At 45.0% G+C, this 19,549-nt stretch overlaps 1 protein-coding gene across 4 annotated transcripts in view; it reads right to left on the bottom strand.

Annotated features, from left to right (window-relative positions):
* SETBP1 (SET binding protein 1) overlaps window positions 1-19,549 on the bottom strand; it is a 362,710-nt gene that overhangs the window by 332,439 nt on the left and 10,722 nt on the right. For all 4 annotated transcript variants that reach the window (XM_041744020.1, XM_041744008.1, XM_041744017.1 and 1 more), the window contains exon 2: window positions 10,479-11,135. In XM_041744020.1, coding sequence (XP_041599954.1) covers window positions 10,479-10,964 — 486 coding nt within the window. In that variant the 5' untranslated portion in view covers window positions 10,965-11,135. The remainder of the gene's footprint in view (window positions 1-10,478; window positions 11,136-19,549) is intronic.

The following is a 19,549-nucleotide window of genomic DNA, read 5'->3' as shown; positions in this document are numbered from 1 at the left end:
ACGCTTTACTTTTCTACACTTTCAACAACCCTTTCTATTAGATCCAAGAAGACCATTCACAGATGGTGGAGAGCGATCTAGAGATACCACAACTAGAAAAGGCATAGAAAAGGAATTCAGAGTGAGATGGCCAACTACACTTCAGAGCTGCCTTATTTCTGTGCCTTCTATGGAGTCCACAGACCCACATAAAATCATCTGATTCTCATTTGTTTATTTTTTTTAAAGATTTTATTTATTTATTCCTGAGAATACACAGAGAGGAGAGAGAGGGAGGCAGAGACACAGGCAGAGGGAGAAGCAGGCTCCATGCAGGGAGAAGCAGGCTCCAAGTCCTGACGTGGGACTTGATTCCAGGTCCCCAGGATCATGCCCTGGGCTGCCAAAGGCAGCGCTAAACTGCTGAGCCATCCGGGCTGCCATTTTTTTTTTTTTTTAAAGATGATTCTCATTTGATTCACATCTCTGTCTAGAACTCTGCAAAAAGAGATGAGAATAAAAATAATGCCAACACCTGAATTTTGGTCCAAAAAATCCACTGAATGTAAGATGTGATGATTTAGACCAGCAAGAGTCGCAAAAGACAAAATTCACTTGGAGAGCTTCCTTGACCTTGAGTTCATTGTACACCAACAATAATATAGCTGCCAAAAAGCTGGGGCCGCCTAGGGTCCTGTTAATAGAGGTAATGTGCTTAGAGCAGAGGAGGTCACAATCTCCTGGTGTTCTGCAAGGCCAGATGACCTTCTGGTCCGGGGTCCTGTATTCTCTTCTGTGCATACCCACTTCCCCATCTATGCCTTTTAGGAGAAACAATAACAAACCAGCATTCCCAGCATAGGAACCAAGATGGTTTGGCACCAGGAAACCGTGGACTCCCCAGGAACAGTTTCAGGAACTGGAAATATTTGAGCTTTGAAAGGATGACTTTAGTGCAATGGAAGAAAAAGCTCTCCTAAACCCAGGACTGCCTCAAGAGATACCAAGTCTCCTCCCTGAGGGCCACTGAGCAACTGCCAAATAACTGTCCATGAGGGATTTCAGATGCGATCTTTTGTTTGTTTAGGAGGGATGTTGAATGGAAATATTCACAGGCTCTTCTGACTCTCAGTGAATTTTGTGATTCCGAAAGTGTGACCCAACTGTGCAGCCCTTTTCTTCTGACCTACAACTATTGTGGTCAGCCTTCTGTGGTCACCCTGCTCCCTGAGCTGGTGCCTGATTCCAGCCTATGTCTTCCTCAATAGGTTTAACCTCTTGTCTCGGACAGTTTCCAGATCTCCCAATCTTGGTTTCCTTCATGACCTGCCAGTATCCTAATCCCAGCATGATGCTGACCTGCTGTCCATTCAGTGGTAGCAATCCAGGAGGAAGATAGGGAGGTTCAGAACCTAATGGTATCAGGAAGAGCCACACACCCAGAGAAACTGGTTTTCACCTCCTTGATCCCTAAAAAGGCCAGGGATGGAAAAATGGAAATTCCTATCATATGTTAAAAATGGATTCCCTGTAACTACATCCATGATCCCCATGAGAAGCAACTCCCTTAGGGTAGTTCTCTGGGGGTCCAATCTCTTAGGAAAAACACTGCAAATCCTGAGCTGAATTCTCATTCACAACACTAAGCAAATGAACCAACCGGCTCAGCCTAAGAAGCTGCCCACACTCTGGGGCACATTTGTATTTGCAAATGAAGGCTTCTTATTGGCAAAGCGTGGTGGTACACCTTTGAGGGACAGAGCTGCTGTCTGTCTCTCTTCTAGTATTCTCTCTTCCTTCCCTACTCCTGATCCCCCACTGTGAGGCTGGCTAGAAACTTGTGGGAGGCAAAGAAGATAGTCTGGGGAAAAACTCAATAAACAAGGTCTAGAAAATACACTGAAGCAACCTGCATTTGATACTAATGATGATTATCAAGTGGCCTCCCGGGCCAGGTAGCAAGATGGGAACTGCCTGGACTTTTCAGAGTAAATAAAGGCTTCCATTGTTTCCCTTGGTGAGGTCATAGACTGGTGGGGAGGTGAGGGAAGTCAGCCCAGGGAGGGAGGGGTAGGCAGGAAGAAAAAAAAACAAGCCTGGGACTTCAGAGAGAAAAGTACGCTTAAGGTGTACCAGGAGGCCCCTTGCCTTCAGAGGGCAGGTTCCCTGGAATACGATGGAAAACTGGAAGGAGCCCTAGAACTCCTTGTAGCCTGAACCTGCCCACGATGCAGAGCTCTGCTTGCCATGTTCTGACATGCTCAGTGGCCTCAGCTTGCACAGAGGGCTCACTGCTTCACCAGCCAGTACATATAATTCAGACTCTGGCACATGCTGGGTACAGCTATGAGTCCATGTGGGTGTTTGCATGCTGTGTCTGTCTGTAGGCCTCCTGGGGACCTGGCTCCACTGAACTTCTGCCCTCCCCTCTGGCAGCCTCTCCCTCTGGCCCCTGGTTCCTCCAAGGGGGTGCAGGGCCAGGTGTGTGTGTGTATGTGGGGGGGTGATTCCCAGAGCCTCAAAAGTCACCCTCCAATCAGGTCACCCTGAAGACCATCCCAGTTGAATCCTCTTCCTCAAAGCAGTTTGGCCATATGCAAATTCTCACACCAAATGTTTAGATTATTGTGAATAAAGAAACCCCCCTAAAAGGACAAGACTTCATTGCCTCATGTTGCTTGTCTTCTATCCGTACTGGAGTCAGGAGCCGGAACCAAGGCCTGGGACCCAGGCTCTGAGAACCTCCCTGCCACATCCCTGTGCTCTCGGCCTCTGCCCTTGCCCAGGCCCAATGACTTCCTGACCAAAGCCACTCGTGTCTCACGCACAAGGAAGGCAGGCGCAGGGGACATCCTGGGATGTCCTGGGACGTCCTGCATGGTAGTGCTTTGAAGGCAGGACGTTTGAACTTAAAGTTGCAGGAATCAGAAGAATCAAAGGATGGGGTGCAGCAGCGCAGAAAGGGATTGTTTCTCTCGCCTTTTATTAAAAATAAAAAAGGCAATGTGGCCGAAGATCAACCGGAAATGCAGCTCTGAGAGAACTTTTTGAGGATGTGAAATTGCAATGATGGAGAAGGGGGGAGGCTCTGCAAGGGCTGGACACATGGGCAGGGGAGAAGGTAGCACCCATTGAACCCCACTCGGTCATTCTTATGACACTGCTTTAACACTTTCATTTTGAGTCAAGCTTTGAGCTCAGCAGCAATCCTGGTTCAGCAGATAAATGACCACAGAGATGAAAGACCTTTGAACCATCTCTAAATAAATCCCCACAGCAATCCCCACCACCAGCAAAAAATAAAATAAAATAAAATAAAATAAAATAAAAAATAAAAACCAACCCACTAGTGATCTGCTCTATTAGTCGATGCTTGTGCAGGCATCACAAATGAGACAGTGACACTGCCGGCCAGCTAACACAATTCAACACAGCCTGTAGCAATATGAAAGCAGGATCAGCCAAAAGAAACAGAGGGTTCTGAGCCAACCCATACCCACCCTCCAGCCCCAGGAGCCCAGCATCCCTGCGGGTCACTGTGGGCCAGCTGTGCCTGCACAGAGGAAGGTCCTGTGGGTGGCCCAAACGAGGTGGATGCTAGCTCAGTAAGAGTAAGGCTTATAGAGTAAAAGGCTGTGCTAAGTGCCCACAGGATCCTTCCAACCCCACAAGACATCCACAAGGAATTGGGCTGTTATAATCCTTGATTTTCATACAAGAAGGGGCATAGTTTCAAGATGTTAAGTAACTTGCCTCAGGCCATACAGAGCCCTGGTTCTATTCCTCCAAAGACAGAGAGAACCCCATCCAGATACAGGGGATCTGACTTCCAATCCACTCTCAGGGCAGGGACTCTTCTGAACAGAACACTTATTCCTTACTTTAGATAATGAACGGCTCTTCATCAGGACACAGTTTCCCTGCTTGATTACTCTGCCAAGTTATCTGTAACAGCATGGCGTTCACCAGAGACCGTTCCTTGGGGATGTCCAAAATGAAACCAACTACCAAGAGAATGTCACAACCAAAAGGAAGAGAGCCAGCATGGTGCTTTAAAGCCCCAGAGAATCCCCAAAACAGAGGGGAAAAGGAAAAAAAAAAAAAAAAGGAAAAATACAAGAAAGGACGGAAGAACCAAACTTTCCCAGGATATCGTCATGGAACACAAGTTTGGTAAATCTCACCACTCTCTAAACTCAACTCCGACACTTGCTCCCACGATCAGGGGCCTTTTGACATTGGAACAGAAAGGAAATAATCTGATGATGGAACAGCGGGCCCAAAGAGAGTTCAAAACTTTTGTTTATAGTAACTAGTTTTGTTAAAGAGAAAGACTTGCCCCATGTAGCAGAATGGCTCTTGAAGTTTTCAGTTTTTAAAACAGAAATAAAGCAGCAGGGGTCAAACCCGGTTTGGGTTCATTCTTTTTTTCTTTTTTTAACATGCAGCAACTGAGACCCAGGAAAGTGAATCGATCTTGTAGAAATTGTTAGTGACAGAGACAGAGCTGGTGTCCAGGGCTCCCATCGCCAAGTCCAATGTTCTGTCCCTCACACCTTTAGCTCCAGATGTCAAATGTTACCTGTTGGCCCCCTGGAGACAAATCTTTGTAGAGAGGGACATTCTCCACCCTTCATGCAGCTTTAGCTATAAAATAGGGAGAAACCTATCAGGAAACAAAATTTTCAGGCACACTGATGAATAAATAGAAATGTGCTGCTTAAAAAAAATTGAGAAAGAGAAAATATAAAATTAAATGAGAAGAGAAAGCCTCTTGTGAAGAAAAGCTGGCGAGACCTGCTCTCCTCCAGGTTGAAGGTGTGGTGGGGTAAAGAGGCTCCTACTCCCAGGAGCTGAAAATACCACATTCCCACTCCTGGAAGGAGGGAGGGCAAGCCCACAGTCAAGTGATATATGTAGGAGCGACCAGAGAGGCTGCTGGGCAAAATGACGGTGAGGGAAGGACACCTGAGTCATAAAGAGGGTGGAAGGCTTTCTGCCCGATGCCCAGGGACATCACCAGAGTGCAGGAGCAGGGTGGGGAGTACACAAACAGATATCAGGCATTCGTCCCCTGCCCCACACCCCCTTCCAACTACCTGATACAACAAAGTATTATCACCGTAGAGGGTCGAGAGAGAAATATGCTCTGAGCACCCTATGGAAACATGGAGAACCCTAATGTGGTCCTCCTCACTGCCATCTGTATTACCTAAAAGCTCCCCTTTTAAGTTTCTCTGCTTGGCCTCACTCTTATTATGTTCCCTGGGCCCATAACCCTTTCCCTTTCCTTTTCAGTTCAAAGCCCACTGAGCATTCCCATTACTTAGCGAATTAAATGCAAAACTATTTATTTATTTGAGGTTCATCACTCCCTGCAATCTGATGCCAACCTTGCTTCCCATCTACATCCATACTTTGTGTTTGGCACAAAAAAAGATGCTATTTTAAGAATGAGTAAATGAATGCCTGACCCGTTGAACTTCCTAAGAGAGGGTCAGGAGTGCTCAGAGTAGAATGCTTTGGAATGCTATGGAAACGTCTTTCCATAGACATGTGAAGATGGTGTAGGGGGAACTGCCAAGAACAAATCTCGAGCATGTTCCTAGGACCACAGCAGGCCACCAGCAAATAGAAGGGTAAAGTCTTTGCTGTTGGAGGAAATAGGTTCTTCTGATGAAGCTGGGAAAGGGGAAAACTAAATTGAAAGAAATGAAATAGAAGTTGTATTTTGGTCTAAAGCAAATAAAAGTTCATAAGCAAAGGGAAAAAATAAGACTTGAACTCATGGGACTTTGAGTTTTCTCTCAAACGTCCTAAAATGCTTGGGATTAAGGGCAAAATGCCAGATTATGATCCTGTCACCCTAACATGGAAGGTGTGGCAGAAATGTCCCAATGCTTCAACCCTTACCTTCCAGCAGTCTTTTAGAGTGTGATCACTTTGAACCTTGAATACAGCATTAGCTCTGGAGTATAGAAGAAATGGGTTCCACCACCAACCCTGCCCATTTGTGTTCCTGCTTTTTTGAAGCAAATGAGCCTCAATCTAATATCTGCCTGTAGGACTGTTGTAAGGACTAACCGTGAAAGTGAATACATATAAAATAGCAAAAGGAAGGCCTGCCACATAGCCCCACAAATCCGAACTGTTTATTACAATGTATGCTCTGTAAGTCACCCATTTTTCCTAAAATTTTCCATTAAATTATATCAGGTGGAAATTATCACCTCTGTTTGGCAGATAAAGAAACTGGGGCTTTAATAAGGTTATACTCCAGATGCAAAGCCATCAAGCCAGTTGGCGTAGACTGCCACCCCGCATCTCCCAGCCAGGGTCACTGAAGGGAGCCGGTCTAAGAGTCCCCTCTCCTCATGCTGATGAACCTGCATGGGAGTTCCTGACTCCCATGGAAAGTCCTCAGGAAAGAGGAGAGCTGCTAAACTCTGCCCAGCTGAGAGCCTCTCAAAAACCTGTCCCTGTTGGAACATTCTATGCTCGTGTGCTGGACTTGAACTTGCTTCTAGAGATTCAGTCTCATGTTTTCTACTGTTTTGATGGAGTGACCTAGAAGGGAACCACATGAAGCTTATGTTATTTCATCACTTGCCTGGGTAAGTCTCAAGTGCAACAATGCTGGTGCCATGGTAAGGAGCAAGTTGCCTTTACTGAGGCCATCTGTAAAGCAGGTCCATCCATCCAAAGGATACTTCTGAGACCCTGGAATACATTCTGAATTTTCTTCCCGGGCTCTACTCACCAAATGCTGCTCTTATACCTCACATAAATTCATTCATCATAAACCCACTTCCATACAGCATTTCAGTTGCCATTCTAATTTCATAGTGAAGAGAGGTGACCTGACCCCTGGTTAGAAAGAGTCCATGCATCCTTGAGCCAGTGAAAGGGTATATCCATGGGTCCTACCATTCTACCACTCAAGGAGCCATGTTGCCCGAACATCTATAATGCCTCTCTGGTTTGGAGGATTGGTGTTAGGTTTGAAACTTGAAATAAAGCTCTTGAGGATGCCACACATAATATGTCTTCACCTCAAACTAGTAGAACATGCAGAAATACAGTTAGCCTAGCAAAAACTAGCTGCGATATCACACAGGAATGCTATCATTATCCAAAAGAGTGTTCATTTTACAAAAACCAATGAAAAAGAAAATCATTTGGGATCTAATATGAGCTGTCTTTGCCTAAGGCTGTTAAACAATGACTTGAACAAAATTAATTGGTTGGCAAAAAAAAAGAAAGAAAGAAAGAAGAAAGAAAGAAAGAAAAGAAAAGAGAAAAGAAGAAAAAAGAAAAGAAAAGAAAAGGAATAAGAAAAAAAAAAAGAAAAGCACGTAATGATGTAACACCCAATTGCCCCCAGCCTCCAAGTTTGGACGCTGAATCATTAAAAACAAAACAAAACAAAATCGTTGTTATCCTGAAACTCTATGTCCTTTCCCTAAATCAAGAGTTATATATGTTATATCTATCTATCTATCCATCTATCTATGTTTCCTTTTGGTATGAGCCAGATAGTACATAGTTTAAGCTTTGTGGGACATACAGTCTCTGTCACAACCACTCCACTCTGCCGTTTTAGTGCAAAAGCAGTCACAGACAAAATGTAAACAAATGGATGTGGCTCCGGTCCAATAAAACTGTATTTATGGACACTGAAATTTGAATTTCATATAATTTTCACATGTTACAAAATATTATTCTTTGTTTGATTTTTTTCCAACCATTCTTTGCTTGTGGGCTGTATAAAAATAGGCAAGGAGCTGGATTTGGCCAGAGTATACTTTGCCAACCCCTGCTCTAAGTCAGCACACGCATTCAGGTGACTCCCAAGTGGGCCTCTCTACCAACTCAAGGATCAGCTCAACAGAGCCTCCCTCCTAGCTCCCAATCTAGGACCTGAGTCCCAGAGGCCACTCCATGCACACATCTTCAATGAGTATCTTGCCTCATTAAAGAACAACAACAACAACAAAAAAGCAGGAGAGGGCACCAAGCTGGCTCAATAAAGCATGAGACTTGATCTCAGGGTCATGAGTTCGAGCCCTACACTGGGAGTAGAGTTTACTTAAAAAAAAAAAAAAATCCAGAATACTAGATTTTAGAGACAGACACTGATCTATTGCTTACCAAATGCCATCCTCATCCTTTCCCCATCCCAAGTTACCAATCATATATTTCACATTTGTATAAATAAGTAACTTCTGCAAGTTCATGGTGCTAAAATGGTAAGTGAGGTTTCTATCTCTCTACCTCAAGTTCTGCTTTTGCTAATTCCCTCTTTTCAAACCAACTAGAAGTCTGGAGAATCATAAAGTTAACATTCTAATCCGATAAAGATCAGAGAATGTTCCTATCATCTATCAAATAATTAAAACTCAGTACTGATAACTTCATTCATTCATTTCTGGAAAGGAACAGCTCCAGGCATAAAAGGCAGGAAGAGTGGAGAAGTACAGTGTGAAGCAAGCTCTTAAGAATTTAACATTTTGTAGATCCTCCCATTACAGTGTCAGCATAATGCAGCACTGGGAGCTAAATTTTGGTCCTTCCCCTTTCTTTTTCTCCCTTCCAATTTCTAAGACTTAGAAACACTTACTTGGTAAGTCACACATTTCCTCTCTTTCCAATAAAAGCATAGAAAGGGCATCCAGCTTTTTGGGTGAGGATGATGAGCCTGAGAATTTCAGATATGAGAATGGAAGCCCATTGTGCATTGCAACTTCAAAATCATCCCCATGTCACAAAATCCATTCTGGGGCATTCCAAGGGGCAGAAGACTACCTTTGGGAATGGACCTGTGGCTGTAATGAATTTGACTTTGCATACCCCAAACTATGGGGCTGTTGCTCAAATCCTGGCAGTGATGGGGACAGAGGGAAAACAGCTACTGCAGTTTTCAAGACTGTCCACCCATACAAAAATCCAACAATAAACAAAGATAGACCATCTCAGTGGCCAGAGACAAAGATACTCATTTTCAAAGCTGAGAAGAACCAACTCCAAAGGAAAGCCTCACTTTCCAGGTCTAAACTGTTGCATTTTCTTGCAAGAATTTCAAAAGTTTTCCCAAGCATCTAAATAATCTTTCGCTTTACAACAGAGACCCCAGAAATCGCTGCACCTTGTAATGGGGGTGGGGGAGGGAAAGCACTACCTCTGTGCTCTATTAAAACAAGCCGACTTCTAAAAATTATTGTGTGTTCCAAAAGTTAAAATGAGACGACCAACTGTCCTGGCTTGTCCAATATTGAAGGGATTCCTGGCTGCAGGACTTTGGTTTTAAGATTGGGATAGTCTGAGCAAACTGGAAGGCACTGGTCACACTAGGAAATCTCTTCTCATCCAAGTCTTTGGATTTTAAATGCAACATATCAGCCAGAACACTTAGCATGAGGAAGGAAGAACACAAGCCCTACACCAAAGAACGAACATGATTCCTAGCAGTTCTATTGAAAGTGACTACTGAGAAGCTCAAAACCCACGAGTAACAGAAACACTACAGATTATCTCTGAGTCATAAAGGAGAGAGGGTCATTCACATGTGCTATTTTTAGCTAATCCATCATTTCTAGAGCTCAAATAAATAAGATGTGGGGGGAAATTACAAAGACTGTAGTGAATTCTACCACCCTGAACCCAAAACCCTTCTGAAAACAGGGCTCCTTTCAGAGGCATATACAAGCCCCAGAGAGTTTTGGAGACAAACACTTCCCAGACTAGGACAGTTCTCTGTCATCATAGCTGAGTGCCATACCCCTGCCAAGAAGAGAGGTCACTGTAACCCCCCGTGATATAAATACAATGGAACCTGGACCCATCCATTCCCAACCAAATGACACCACCAATCACCTAGAGCACTGCATTCTACTGGTTTGACTTTGAGAAGAAAAAGACAACCAACCAAATATTAAACAAAGATCTGGGTCAGTCACCCACCCCTTTTTTCTTTCTCCAGCTTGAGCTCCAGGGCTCACCACTGGTTTTCAGAGCAATGATCTCTTACCCTTCTAACAGCCTAAATTACTATGAAGACAGCTTCCGTAGTCCAGTGAGTGACTTGCCTGTTTTAGAAAGGCTTCGGGCAATGAATGAAACCAAAAGGAGGTTATATAGGCTCTTGACTGTCACAATTGCCCCAAAATTCTTAACGTCCCACTCTTAACTATACGAAGAGATGCAAATATTTTGTCCCAACTTAGCCAGGTCTGACCCAGCCAATTGGGTGCTCCACAATAAACAGGAATGCTCCAGAATTATAATTCTAGTAACTATTGATTTTCACGTGGGTAGAAGATATAATAAATTAGGCACTATAGCAAGGTATCAAAGACATCTCTCCTGGAGGGCGTTAAGTGTTCCATCAAAGAGATTGAGAATTCCAAAGTAACTAAGGAATAAGCAAATAGACCTTTAACAGTTGGAGGGAGAATGGCCCAAATGAACAAACAAAAAACCTACAAAACAGGGCTCCCTACCTTCTTTTTGGAGTGGCTTCTTTCCTCCTCCTTCGTGGCTTTGCTATTTTTCCCAGCACGGGACACCTTCTGGTCGCCAGATTGCTTAATGGTGATCTTGATCTCAGGTGGGCATATATAGTTCTCCAGATTCTTTGGGGGTTTCTTAGCCCGCTTGGTGGTCTGAATCTTCAGCTTCAGACTTCCCTCTGTGAAGTTTGCCTCCTTGATAGAGAATTCTTGTTCTTCCAGGCCATCTCCTGCAACCCATTTCTCGCTGTCTGCATTTGAGTTGGAATCCACATCCCGCCCTGAGCCCAGTTCATCCTCCTCCTCTGGCTCCATGCGTTCTCCACCCACTGGGATCCCCTTCCCAGTTCCTGGAGCAGAGAGCAAAGGTTCTCCTGCACAGCCAGGAGCAGTTGGGGGCTTGGCCGAGGAGACAGGCAGAAATTCCGATTCGTCCCCCCTTTGCCGGGAGCTGCTTAAGATTTCCCTGGACTCCATGACAATCCTACAGTCTTCAGGAGTTCTCAGGAGGTAGGAGGGAAGAGGGGACAAGGGAAAGGTGAGAAGAGAGGACACCCAAAATCCCAAGGACAAAGTGGTCCAGCTGCTGGGTTCAGAGTCCCAGGGATGGAGACACGGCCACGTGTTCAGAAGAGGTCAGATCTGCAACTGAGAAGCAGAGAGATAATTAGTCGGACAGGAAGGAAAATTACCTCAAAAGTAACTCAATCTAAGTCCCAGAAGCCCCTGCCATCTAATCTATGGCCATCAGGGAAAAAAAAAGAAAAAAAAAAGTGATGGGAAAAAAATCAAACATATCCCAAACTGGCTTCTATTGGCAGTGAGGGAAAACACACACATACACACACATAGCCCTTCATTGAATTGTTAATTTTTATGGCTGTGGGTCCAAGAATAAAGATAAGAGAAGCCAGTTCTCCAGTCCAATAACAAGCTAGAAGTTTCTTATACTGAAGCCACAGCTAGCTGAGTCACCATCAACCATGACAAAAGGGAAGTCTGAAGTGTTGAGGCAGGTCTGTGGGAACTGCACAGGGCTGGCTTCTTGCACGACTTCCCTCTCACACGTGAAGAACAGTTTGCAAAGCTGAACACAACCCCTGGAGCTGCCAGGGTGAAGCCCTCCATCGTCTTGGTGGAAGGACACTTAACTAACCTCCTGACCATTCTTTCCTTATCATCTTTTTGTGGGAGACTATTTCAATTACACAAAATTATCTTTATTTCTTAAAACAAACGCAAAGCTTAGATGCAGGTTTGAAAGAGGAAGACATAAGAATTCAGTGGAAAATCACTTCTGATGCTGTGATTAATGCAAAACAATCGCTAAAAATGTTTCTGCCCACACAAAAGATATTTAATCATTATCAATTATTTAGATAAAAATATCCATTTGAGACAGTTTTAATTCCCCTTGTGCGAATTTCCCTTCTGGTCCTTAAGCAAAGTGGCATTCTGTCTACATGGCAACAAAAAAGGGAAAAAGAGAGAAGGAGCATTTCACAAGCTTTTAGAAATGTCAGGAATGGTTCTCCCTGTACTCCCCTTCCCCACCCGTCCCCAGACTCAGGATCTTTGATTCTGGCTTCCTCCAAGAGGAAACCAGAAACACCAATCAGGTTCTCTTCAGACCATCACTGGATCAGCTAACCTATTCCTCACCCTTATTCACTGCATGTCCCATTATTCCCAATTTCAAACTCATTATTTTCAAAGCCCCAAAGGAAGCTCGATGCTCATCCTCAAGGGCAAACTGAGAGCCCTGGGGCCACACAAAACTTCAAGACATCATTTCCTTCCACCCTGAGGCTGTAGGTGAGATCATACTCAAGCCTTCTTAAATGGCTCAAAATGCTGAGGTTTCCCCAGCAGAAGACATTACTATAAGCCTTCAGTTTCTGCCTTGGAGCCTAGCAATGTAAGGTATGAGCCAGCAAATGTGCCCGCCAGAAAATGACCAACAACAACTGCAAAGACACATTCAGAACAGCCAGAAATGAAGCCTGGAGACCGGACACGTATTTTCTCCCTCTGGAATCCGTACGTTTTCAGCTGACATCCTGTGAGGAAGCTAGCCAGCAAGGCAGCCAGGGCTCCAACATGAACCTGCTCCCCAGAGAAGCCCAGGCGCACACTCGGCTCCTGGAAACTGCTCGGCCCTACAGAAAGACACATTTACAACTGCTTCCTCTTAGGGGAAAACCCAATGAACGCAGCATTTCTAGAAGAGAAGAGGCTGTCGGAGTGAGAGTGAGAGCATCTTCACTGAATCTGTCTCATAATGACTGAACAGCCACCTGTGCCCCAGGCTACAAAAGGGGCACACTTAGGAGAGCAGATAGACCAGACAACACTTGAAGGGTTTTTTTTTACATAGAAGATTATTTGTCTCATCTAGACTGATCTGCCAAACTCCCCAAAACTTTATATAACTTTTAAAAAGTCGTATTCAAGTCAACATTCATTTTGGCATTGAGTGCCATACTAGCTGGGGGAGGAGACATCTAAATGCCTTAGAACGTGTTCCTGTTTGTCAAGCAGCAATTGTCCAACGGACCCTTCTCAGCTTGTACCCCAAATCCATCCAAACTGCACGCCATGTTTTTTGTGTGGTGGTAGTGTCCAGCAGTTTACTTCCTCTGGCAGGAACCTTCAAGGTTACATTTTAATTCCCTGCTACATACCTACGAAGTTATCCTTGTGTCGGGGGAAAAAGTGAGGCAAGTTCTCCACTAAAATTCCTAAACTAAATCCATTTGGGACTTTGAATGTCTATGGCAGGTCCTGCGATGACATAAAATAAGGTGAAATCTAACTTTAGAGGAATGGCCAGCAGGGTGAAATGGGTATCTTATGAAGACAGTGTCTTCCATTAAAAAGAAGATTCCCTTCAGAGTTCCTTATGTTTGATGATGTAAATCATTAAGTAATTGACGTAGAAGACTATACAACATAAACCTCAAGTCGTAAGAAGTCTATAAAAAATGAAAACCCAACGGATTGTCAAGACCCTAGGGGGGGCAATGGAAATACAATCTTCATCCTCAGGGAGCTTATACTTTTGAAAAGAGATTTAGAAAATAACCAAAACAGAGCAGATATATACATGTCCTCTAGTAGAGGAGAGAAACGAAGGAGAGAGAAAATGTTTCCCACTCGGGCAAGGTGGACTTAAAAAGATGGGAAAGTACCAAGGACGGCTTCAAGGAGAGCACAGAATGCTGCTCTGACCTTCAGGGGCTTTGACAGAGAGTGGGAAGAAGGAGGAGAGAAGGGACCGCATGAGGCCTGGGGCAGGAGCTTGCAGGGTCATGCTCAGGAAGACAATGCTGATGTTCAGCCAGGAGGTGCAATAAGAGATGGGGCCTGGTGAGAGGTAAAGCCAGAGACAAAAGGTGACAGTCGGATCAGGAACACCCTTGCAGGAGATGCTAATGAGCTGGATTTTATCGTAATGGGAAGCCATTTAAGGGATGTCAGTAGGAGAGGGGCACTACCAAAGCCGTGCTGCAGGAAGATAATCTCGGCATGTAGTGTAAGGGATGAATTAATGGAACCTGATATTAGAGGCAGGAGAACCATGAGGATGCTCAGCTGAAATTCAGTTCTCGTTGCATGAGGACCTGAACCAGGGTGGGCTGAGTATGACATGATAAATACCAAACAGTAATGCAGTTTCATATCAGCCCTGTGCTCAGGAACAACCTCACTTCCAGAGTCTGCGCACTGGTCTCATGTTAAGAATCCAGTCTTAGGGCTCATCAGCCACCAACTCTCATTCCCTGTTCAAGTCAAACCTATCTCCACAGTGGAATTACACACACGGAAATTGTTTCCAATTCTATGTTTACAGCATCTTTTCTTAAATCCCCCGCCACCAACCCATGCAATGACCAGCATACGGCTGGCCCTCTCCAAATGTTTGTTGCATGAAGGAATGAACAAACAAACAAACAAACAGATCCCAAGCCTTCCCATATTTCAAGGTTGTGCCCAAGCCCAACCTTGGAGTTGTGTGCACAGCAACATTTTATAAACTCTGGACTGCAGCATCCATGCCCTGGCCTTCCTGACCTGCACCCGGCTGTATAGCCTGCCCCTAAGTACTAGTCTTGCATCGTCTTCTTGCTGTTCCGAGTACACATAGCTTATTTTCCTTACTCGATTGCAGGTCAGTCGCGGGCTGAGCCCGACCGTGGCTATACAGCTCTTACATTTGCTTCAGCATACAGCGCAGGATTAGACCCTTTGAAGGACTTCAAGTTTCTTTCTGAATGGAAATGAATCAGCCCCCTGACAGCTATTCCAAGTCCTGCGGTTCCAACTACTCCACCTGCAGCGCAGCCCACCCGAGTGCCCCTCTGCAAGATTCCTGGCCTCGGCTGAGGATTTTGTGATCCAGCCCCCCACGTCCACATGCACCCCTCACCTTAAAAAAACCAAAAGCAGCTTTCAAAAGTGAAGAGCAAAGAAACCTAACCTGTCTGTTTACTTCACCAGCACACAAAGCTGTTGTTCTCCTTTGGTCTTCTCCAGGCATGTACTTGCCACCCCCAAACTCACAGTTCACTTTTTTGGTTAGTCTGGGAGACAAGTGAGAGCTCTCCTGAGGGGTCACCCCTGCCAACCTGTGAGCGTGAGCACATGCACCCACCCGCACGCTCAACAGAGGAGGGAAGCCAAGGCAAGGTGAAAACCTTTTGCCTTGTCACATTCCAGAAGTCAGTGACTCCTCCGGAGGGGGCGGGGGGCGGGTGCACAATGGACACTCTGTACTTGGCTCAGGCTCCTGGTCCAACTCCAGTTAACCCTTTCGTGGCTGCCTGTAGGACCTGGGGGCGGGGGCTGGAGTAATATAACTTGCTGAGGAAATAACTGCTCAGCAGGCCCCACGGAAATGGGGGCAAGAAGCAGGGTGGTGAGGTTGGCAATGAACCCTAGATGAGGAGTCCTGGAACTTGCCCTCTCCTCCTGGTTCTGCCATTCATGGTGACTGTCACACAGGCCACCGGGAGTCCCTTGCTCCATACTTACCTCAGCAATGAATGGAGCAAGGACTCTTCCAGACTCAAGACTCTAATTTTACACTGAAAAAGCCACAGACCTGTGGGGACACTCCAGATTAGACAGTGTGGACCTTTGGGATGATTTCTCCAAGGGACCAGGGGAAACCGGCTTGGCAAGATGTGTCTCATAACCTAAATGAGTCCCAAGGAATACATCCTCTGTACCCTCCAAATCTGCAAGATGGAAGAATTTTTCCTAATCCCGAAGTCTCAGGGAATTCTTACTAATCCCAGAGTTTGGCGGTGGAAGTGCAATTTCTTGAGCCCCACCTACTGAATCAGAGCTCCAGGAGTGGGGTCCAGCCTTCTGGCTTTCCCCAAAGCCCTCCAGATAATTCTGATAGGCTTAGGCTTTGCCTAATGTATGCGCCTACCCCCACCTCCTGCCTTGACCAGTGAGAACTACTAGTCTGTGTTTAAAGATATTTCTCCCTGACAGCAGTGTTCTGAGTCCCTGAAGAACACACGTAGGTGGCACTTGATTCATGCCTGCAATTCCAATGCCTAGCAGAGTGTCATAAGCACTCTCTCAGCCTCAATGTCTCATCAATAAGATGGAACAAATGTCTTCCAGACCTACCTTATTAGGTTACAGTTTTTATCTTTTTTTAATAAAATTTTTTAAAAAACAATAAAAAAGATTAAAAATATATTTTTTACAAAAGTAAAAATACATGCACCCCATACAGTCTTAAAAGCAAACAATCACAAATATAGGAAGAATCCTCTGCCTCATTCCTGACCTTCCCCAATGCCCCAGAACTCTTTCCCTGCAGGCCCACCTCGGTTCTGTGCTCTGCAAATCCCCATGAGGCACTTCTTCCACCTTTACCTGTAAAAGCATAATCCTCAGTTCTGGACTTTTCCCCCTCAAAACTCTGAAGACTGTATTCTAACATTTGAAGTAACAGAAGTGAAAATGGAGGCCAGCCTGGTTTGTTTCCTTTGTAGGCAACTTGTTTTATGCTCTTAGAGTCAAAGATTATCCTTCCATTATGTTAGAGTTTTATTAATGACAAAATGATTGTAGTGTGGGTGTCTTTCCTTTTATTTTTCCCATAACACACTGAGCCTTTTGGATAGACAGAGGCAGGTTCTTTCTCATTTGGGAATATCCCCTTCAATCATTCCTTTAGATATTTTTTCTATTCAATGGTTCAGGCTTCTTTTTCAGTTTTTCCCTATAATCTTCACTTGAGAGCTCCCATCTCTGTCCTCCATTGCCCTCATTTTTTCTCTCACTGTTTTTATTTTTTGATTTCACATTGTGGGAGAGCAAACCGTAAACTACCTTCTATAATAGCAACTTAATTCTATTTTCCATAGATGTCTCACTCTGCTCTTCCACAGCTTTGTCTCCAGGCCCTCTTTTTCCTCGGAATTCATCATCCTCCTTCCAGCTAACTGATGCCTTCTCCTCCGGGCCCCCTCTCTTCCCTGTTCCTTTGCTCCTAGCCCACAGGGGTCAAGCTTCCTCACATTGCCAACAGTTTCCTAAAATTCTTATTTTGCAGGTGCAGTAACTAACTTTCATGATACTGTTCCTTTTACCTTACTTGGGTGTTTTTCCCTACAAAGCCTCATGTTGGTTCTCTTTGCTCATGCTTCTCTGCGGAGAGTGTTGTACCGAGTTGTCATGACCTACACAGAAAGCGCGGGGCAGCTTTTGACTCTCCGTTCTGTCCACCTGGAAGGCAGTCAAACCCTCACCTCAGGCCACTGCGGTTATCAGTGATCCCATCATCTCTGATTCTCTGTGAACAGTAAGGTCGGTGTGCTACAGCCAGCCTCTAGGGGCTCCTGGGAGCCCATCTACTGTCTCTCTCTTCCCAGCTCCACAGGCAATGCGGTCAGGCTGGTAGCTTGAAAATCAGCTATGGTAGGAGTGTTTACACCACTGGAATCAGCAAACTCCACAGATCACAGCTTAAACACAAATCTGGAGAACGGGGTATAAGCATTTACTAGAATACCACTGACAGTAGACACCTACCTGCTACTGTTTTGCTAGACTCTGAGGACTTCTTCTGCCAGATTCTTTGAAACTCTAAAGAGCGGAAATCCCCACTATGCACCGTGACACGTGCGATTTGTGTGTCCCTCAGAGCAGACTCGAGGAGCCATCTCTGCCCAGAATTCAATGCCCTGCTTCCACTCCTCCCAAATCTCCCTCCTTCCATCTTTTCCATTTGTTTCCTGAAAGCTACAGGCTTTGAAACTATGGAGAATGATGGTAGGGAGGAGACCATCTTCGGTTGTCTTCTTAAAGTTGCCCATACAGGAGACTGGATGACTGCAGATTTTTCTAATTGACAGAAATTAGGAGGTTCTGACCTTAGAAGGCAAATGGTGTAAAAGGATGGAGTGTATTCCTACCTAACTACGGATAGGGAAGCTAATGTATTTCAACCTAGGCTCACTGGCCTAACGTTATAAGAATCTCTTCTCATATTCTTTTAAGAGATTGACAGTCTGACTTTGGTTTTGGGGGTGAAGGAATGTTCATATTTATGTCACCTAAGGTATTTACATGGGGAGTCAGAGGAGGCCTTTCCCATTTGAGAGACTTAGCATTAGCCTGGGAACCTCCTCCTGCCTCCCTGAGTTAAGATCTTCATTACTCAGCCCCCAGTCAAATGGCACTTCCCTGAGCTTCACAACCAGATCAGGACTCCCTACATTGTGCCTTTAAAGCATTGAGCTTTTCTTCACTGGCATTTATTATATTTTATAAACATGTGTGCCACTCTTGGTTGCAGCTCTGCACCCTGTCTCCTCCCACACTAGACCATAAACCCCTGAGGGTAAAAGCTATGTCTGTTGGGCTCATCGTGGAATCCCCAGAGCCTGGCACAGCCCCTGATCCATGGGGCAACACTCCAAATTATTCGCTGAGTAAATGTTGAATGAGAGACTGTGTCAGCGGCCACCAAAAGCCATTTGATTCAGGTGCCTGTGACTAGAGTGATGTGTCCCTGAAATCCTTTCTGCCACACAAACACCTAGAGTAAATGCTCCACAAACACTGATAAATTGATCAAGTGACCCAACCCTTCCCTGGCTCTGCACCAAGCTCTCCCTACAAACACACCGTTGGTCCGTAGCAAAGAATGAAAGTCAGACTCAGTGGCTTTTTTATACCATGTACCTGGATGGTACATTCCTGATCATGATCACTGCCTCCAAGTAGCGTTTCCTGAGTGCTGCATTCACCACATTCTCCAATGGTGTCTGCTGAGCAGTGGCACACCCTGATTTGCGTGGCTTCATGAGATTCCCTACCAATTCCTCCCGCTGTCCTTCCTCCTTTCTCTACATTGTCACCTCTAAGTCATCCTTCAGGATTTGGGTCAAGTTTCACATCCTTCATAAAGACCAGCTAAACCTTCCTCTTCCATTCCTTTTCCCTTATGTACACACACACACACACACACACACACACACACACTCACTCACTCACAGATGGTCTTGCTCTCACTCCCCTGGGGGTTCCTGTTATCAAAGCATTTGGCAAACTGTATTATAATATTCTCTGTACTTATTTCTCTCTCCCTTCAGACCAGGAACCCCACAAGGGTAGGGGCTGGGCTTTGCACAGATCTCCCACACAGTTCAGAGTGCAAGGAGCACACACAGTAAGGATCCGACAGCGAGAGTCAAGCCATGTTTCCCCTTGAAAAGAAGAATGGAAGTAGCACCGATCTGATGTCACATGTTTAGTTTACTTAGCCTCTCTTTCCCACTTAGTAACCGTTCCTAGAAAATATGTTTACACTGCTCAAGTCTCATTTGGAAATTGGGTTATAATCCTACCTCAAGGGTTGTTTTGAGAAGTAATTGAAGATTAAATAAGATATTTATGAAAGAACATGCTGGGATCACCTTGGTGGACGCTCAAATTTTTTGGTAAATTTGATTTCCTCCTATGGTCTGTGTCATCTAAGCTAGTATTTGGCTAATTGCTGCCTCTCTTCACAGATCCCAAGGAAAGCCTGA

The sequence above is a fragment of the Vulpes lagopus genome, chromosome 1, assembly GCF_018345385.1.
Source record: "Vulpes lagopus strain Blue_001 chromosome 1, ASM1834538v1, whole genome shotgun sequence".
In the NCBI taxonomy this organism is placed as follows: Eukaryota; Metazoa; Chordata; class Mammalia; order Carnivora; family Canidae; genus Vulpes; species Vulpes lagopus.
Note: the sequence above shows the minus strand (reverse complement) of the source record. Positions and strands in the feature narration are given on the sequence as shown.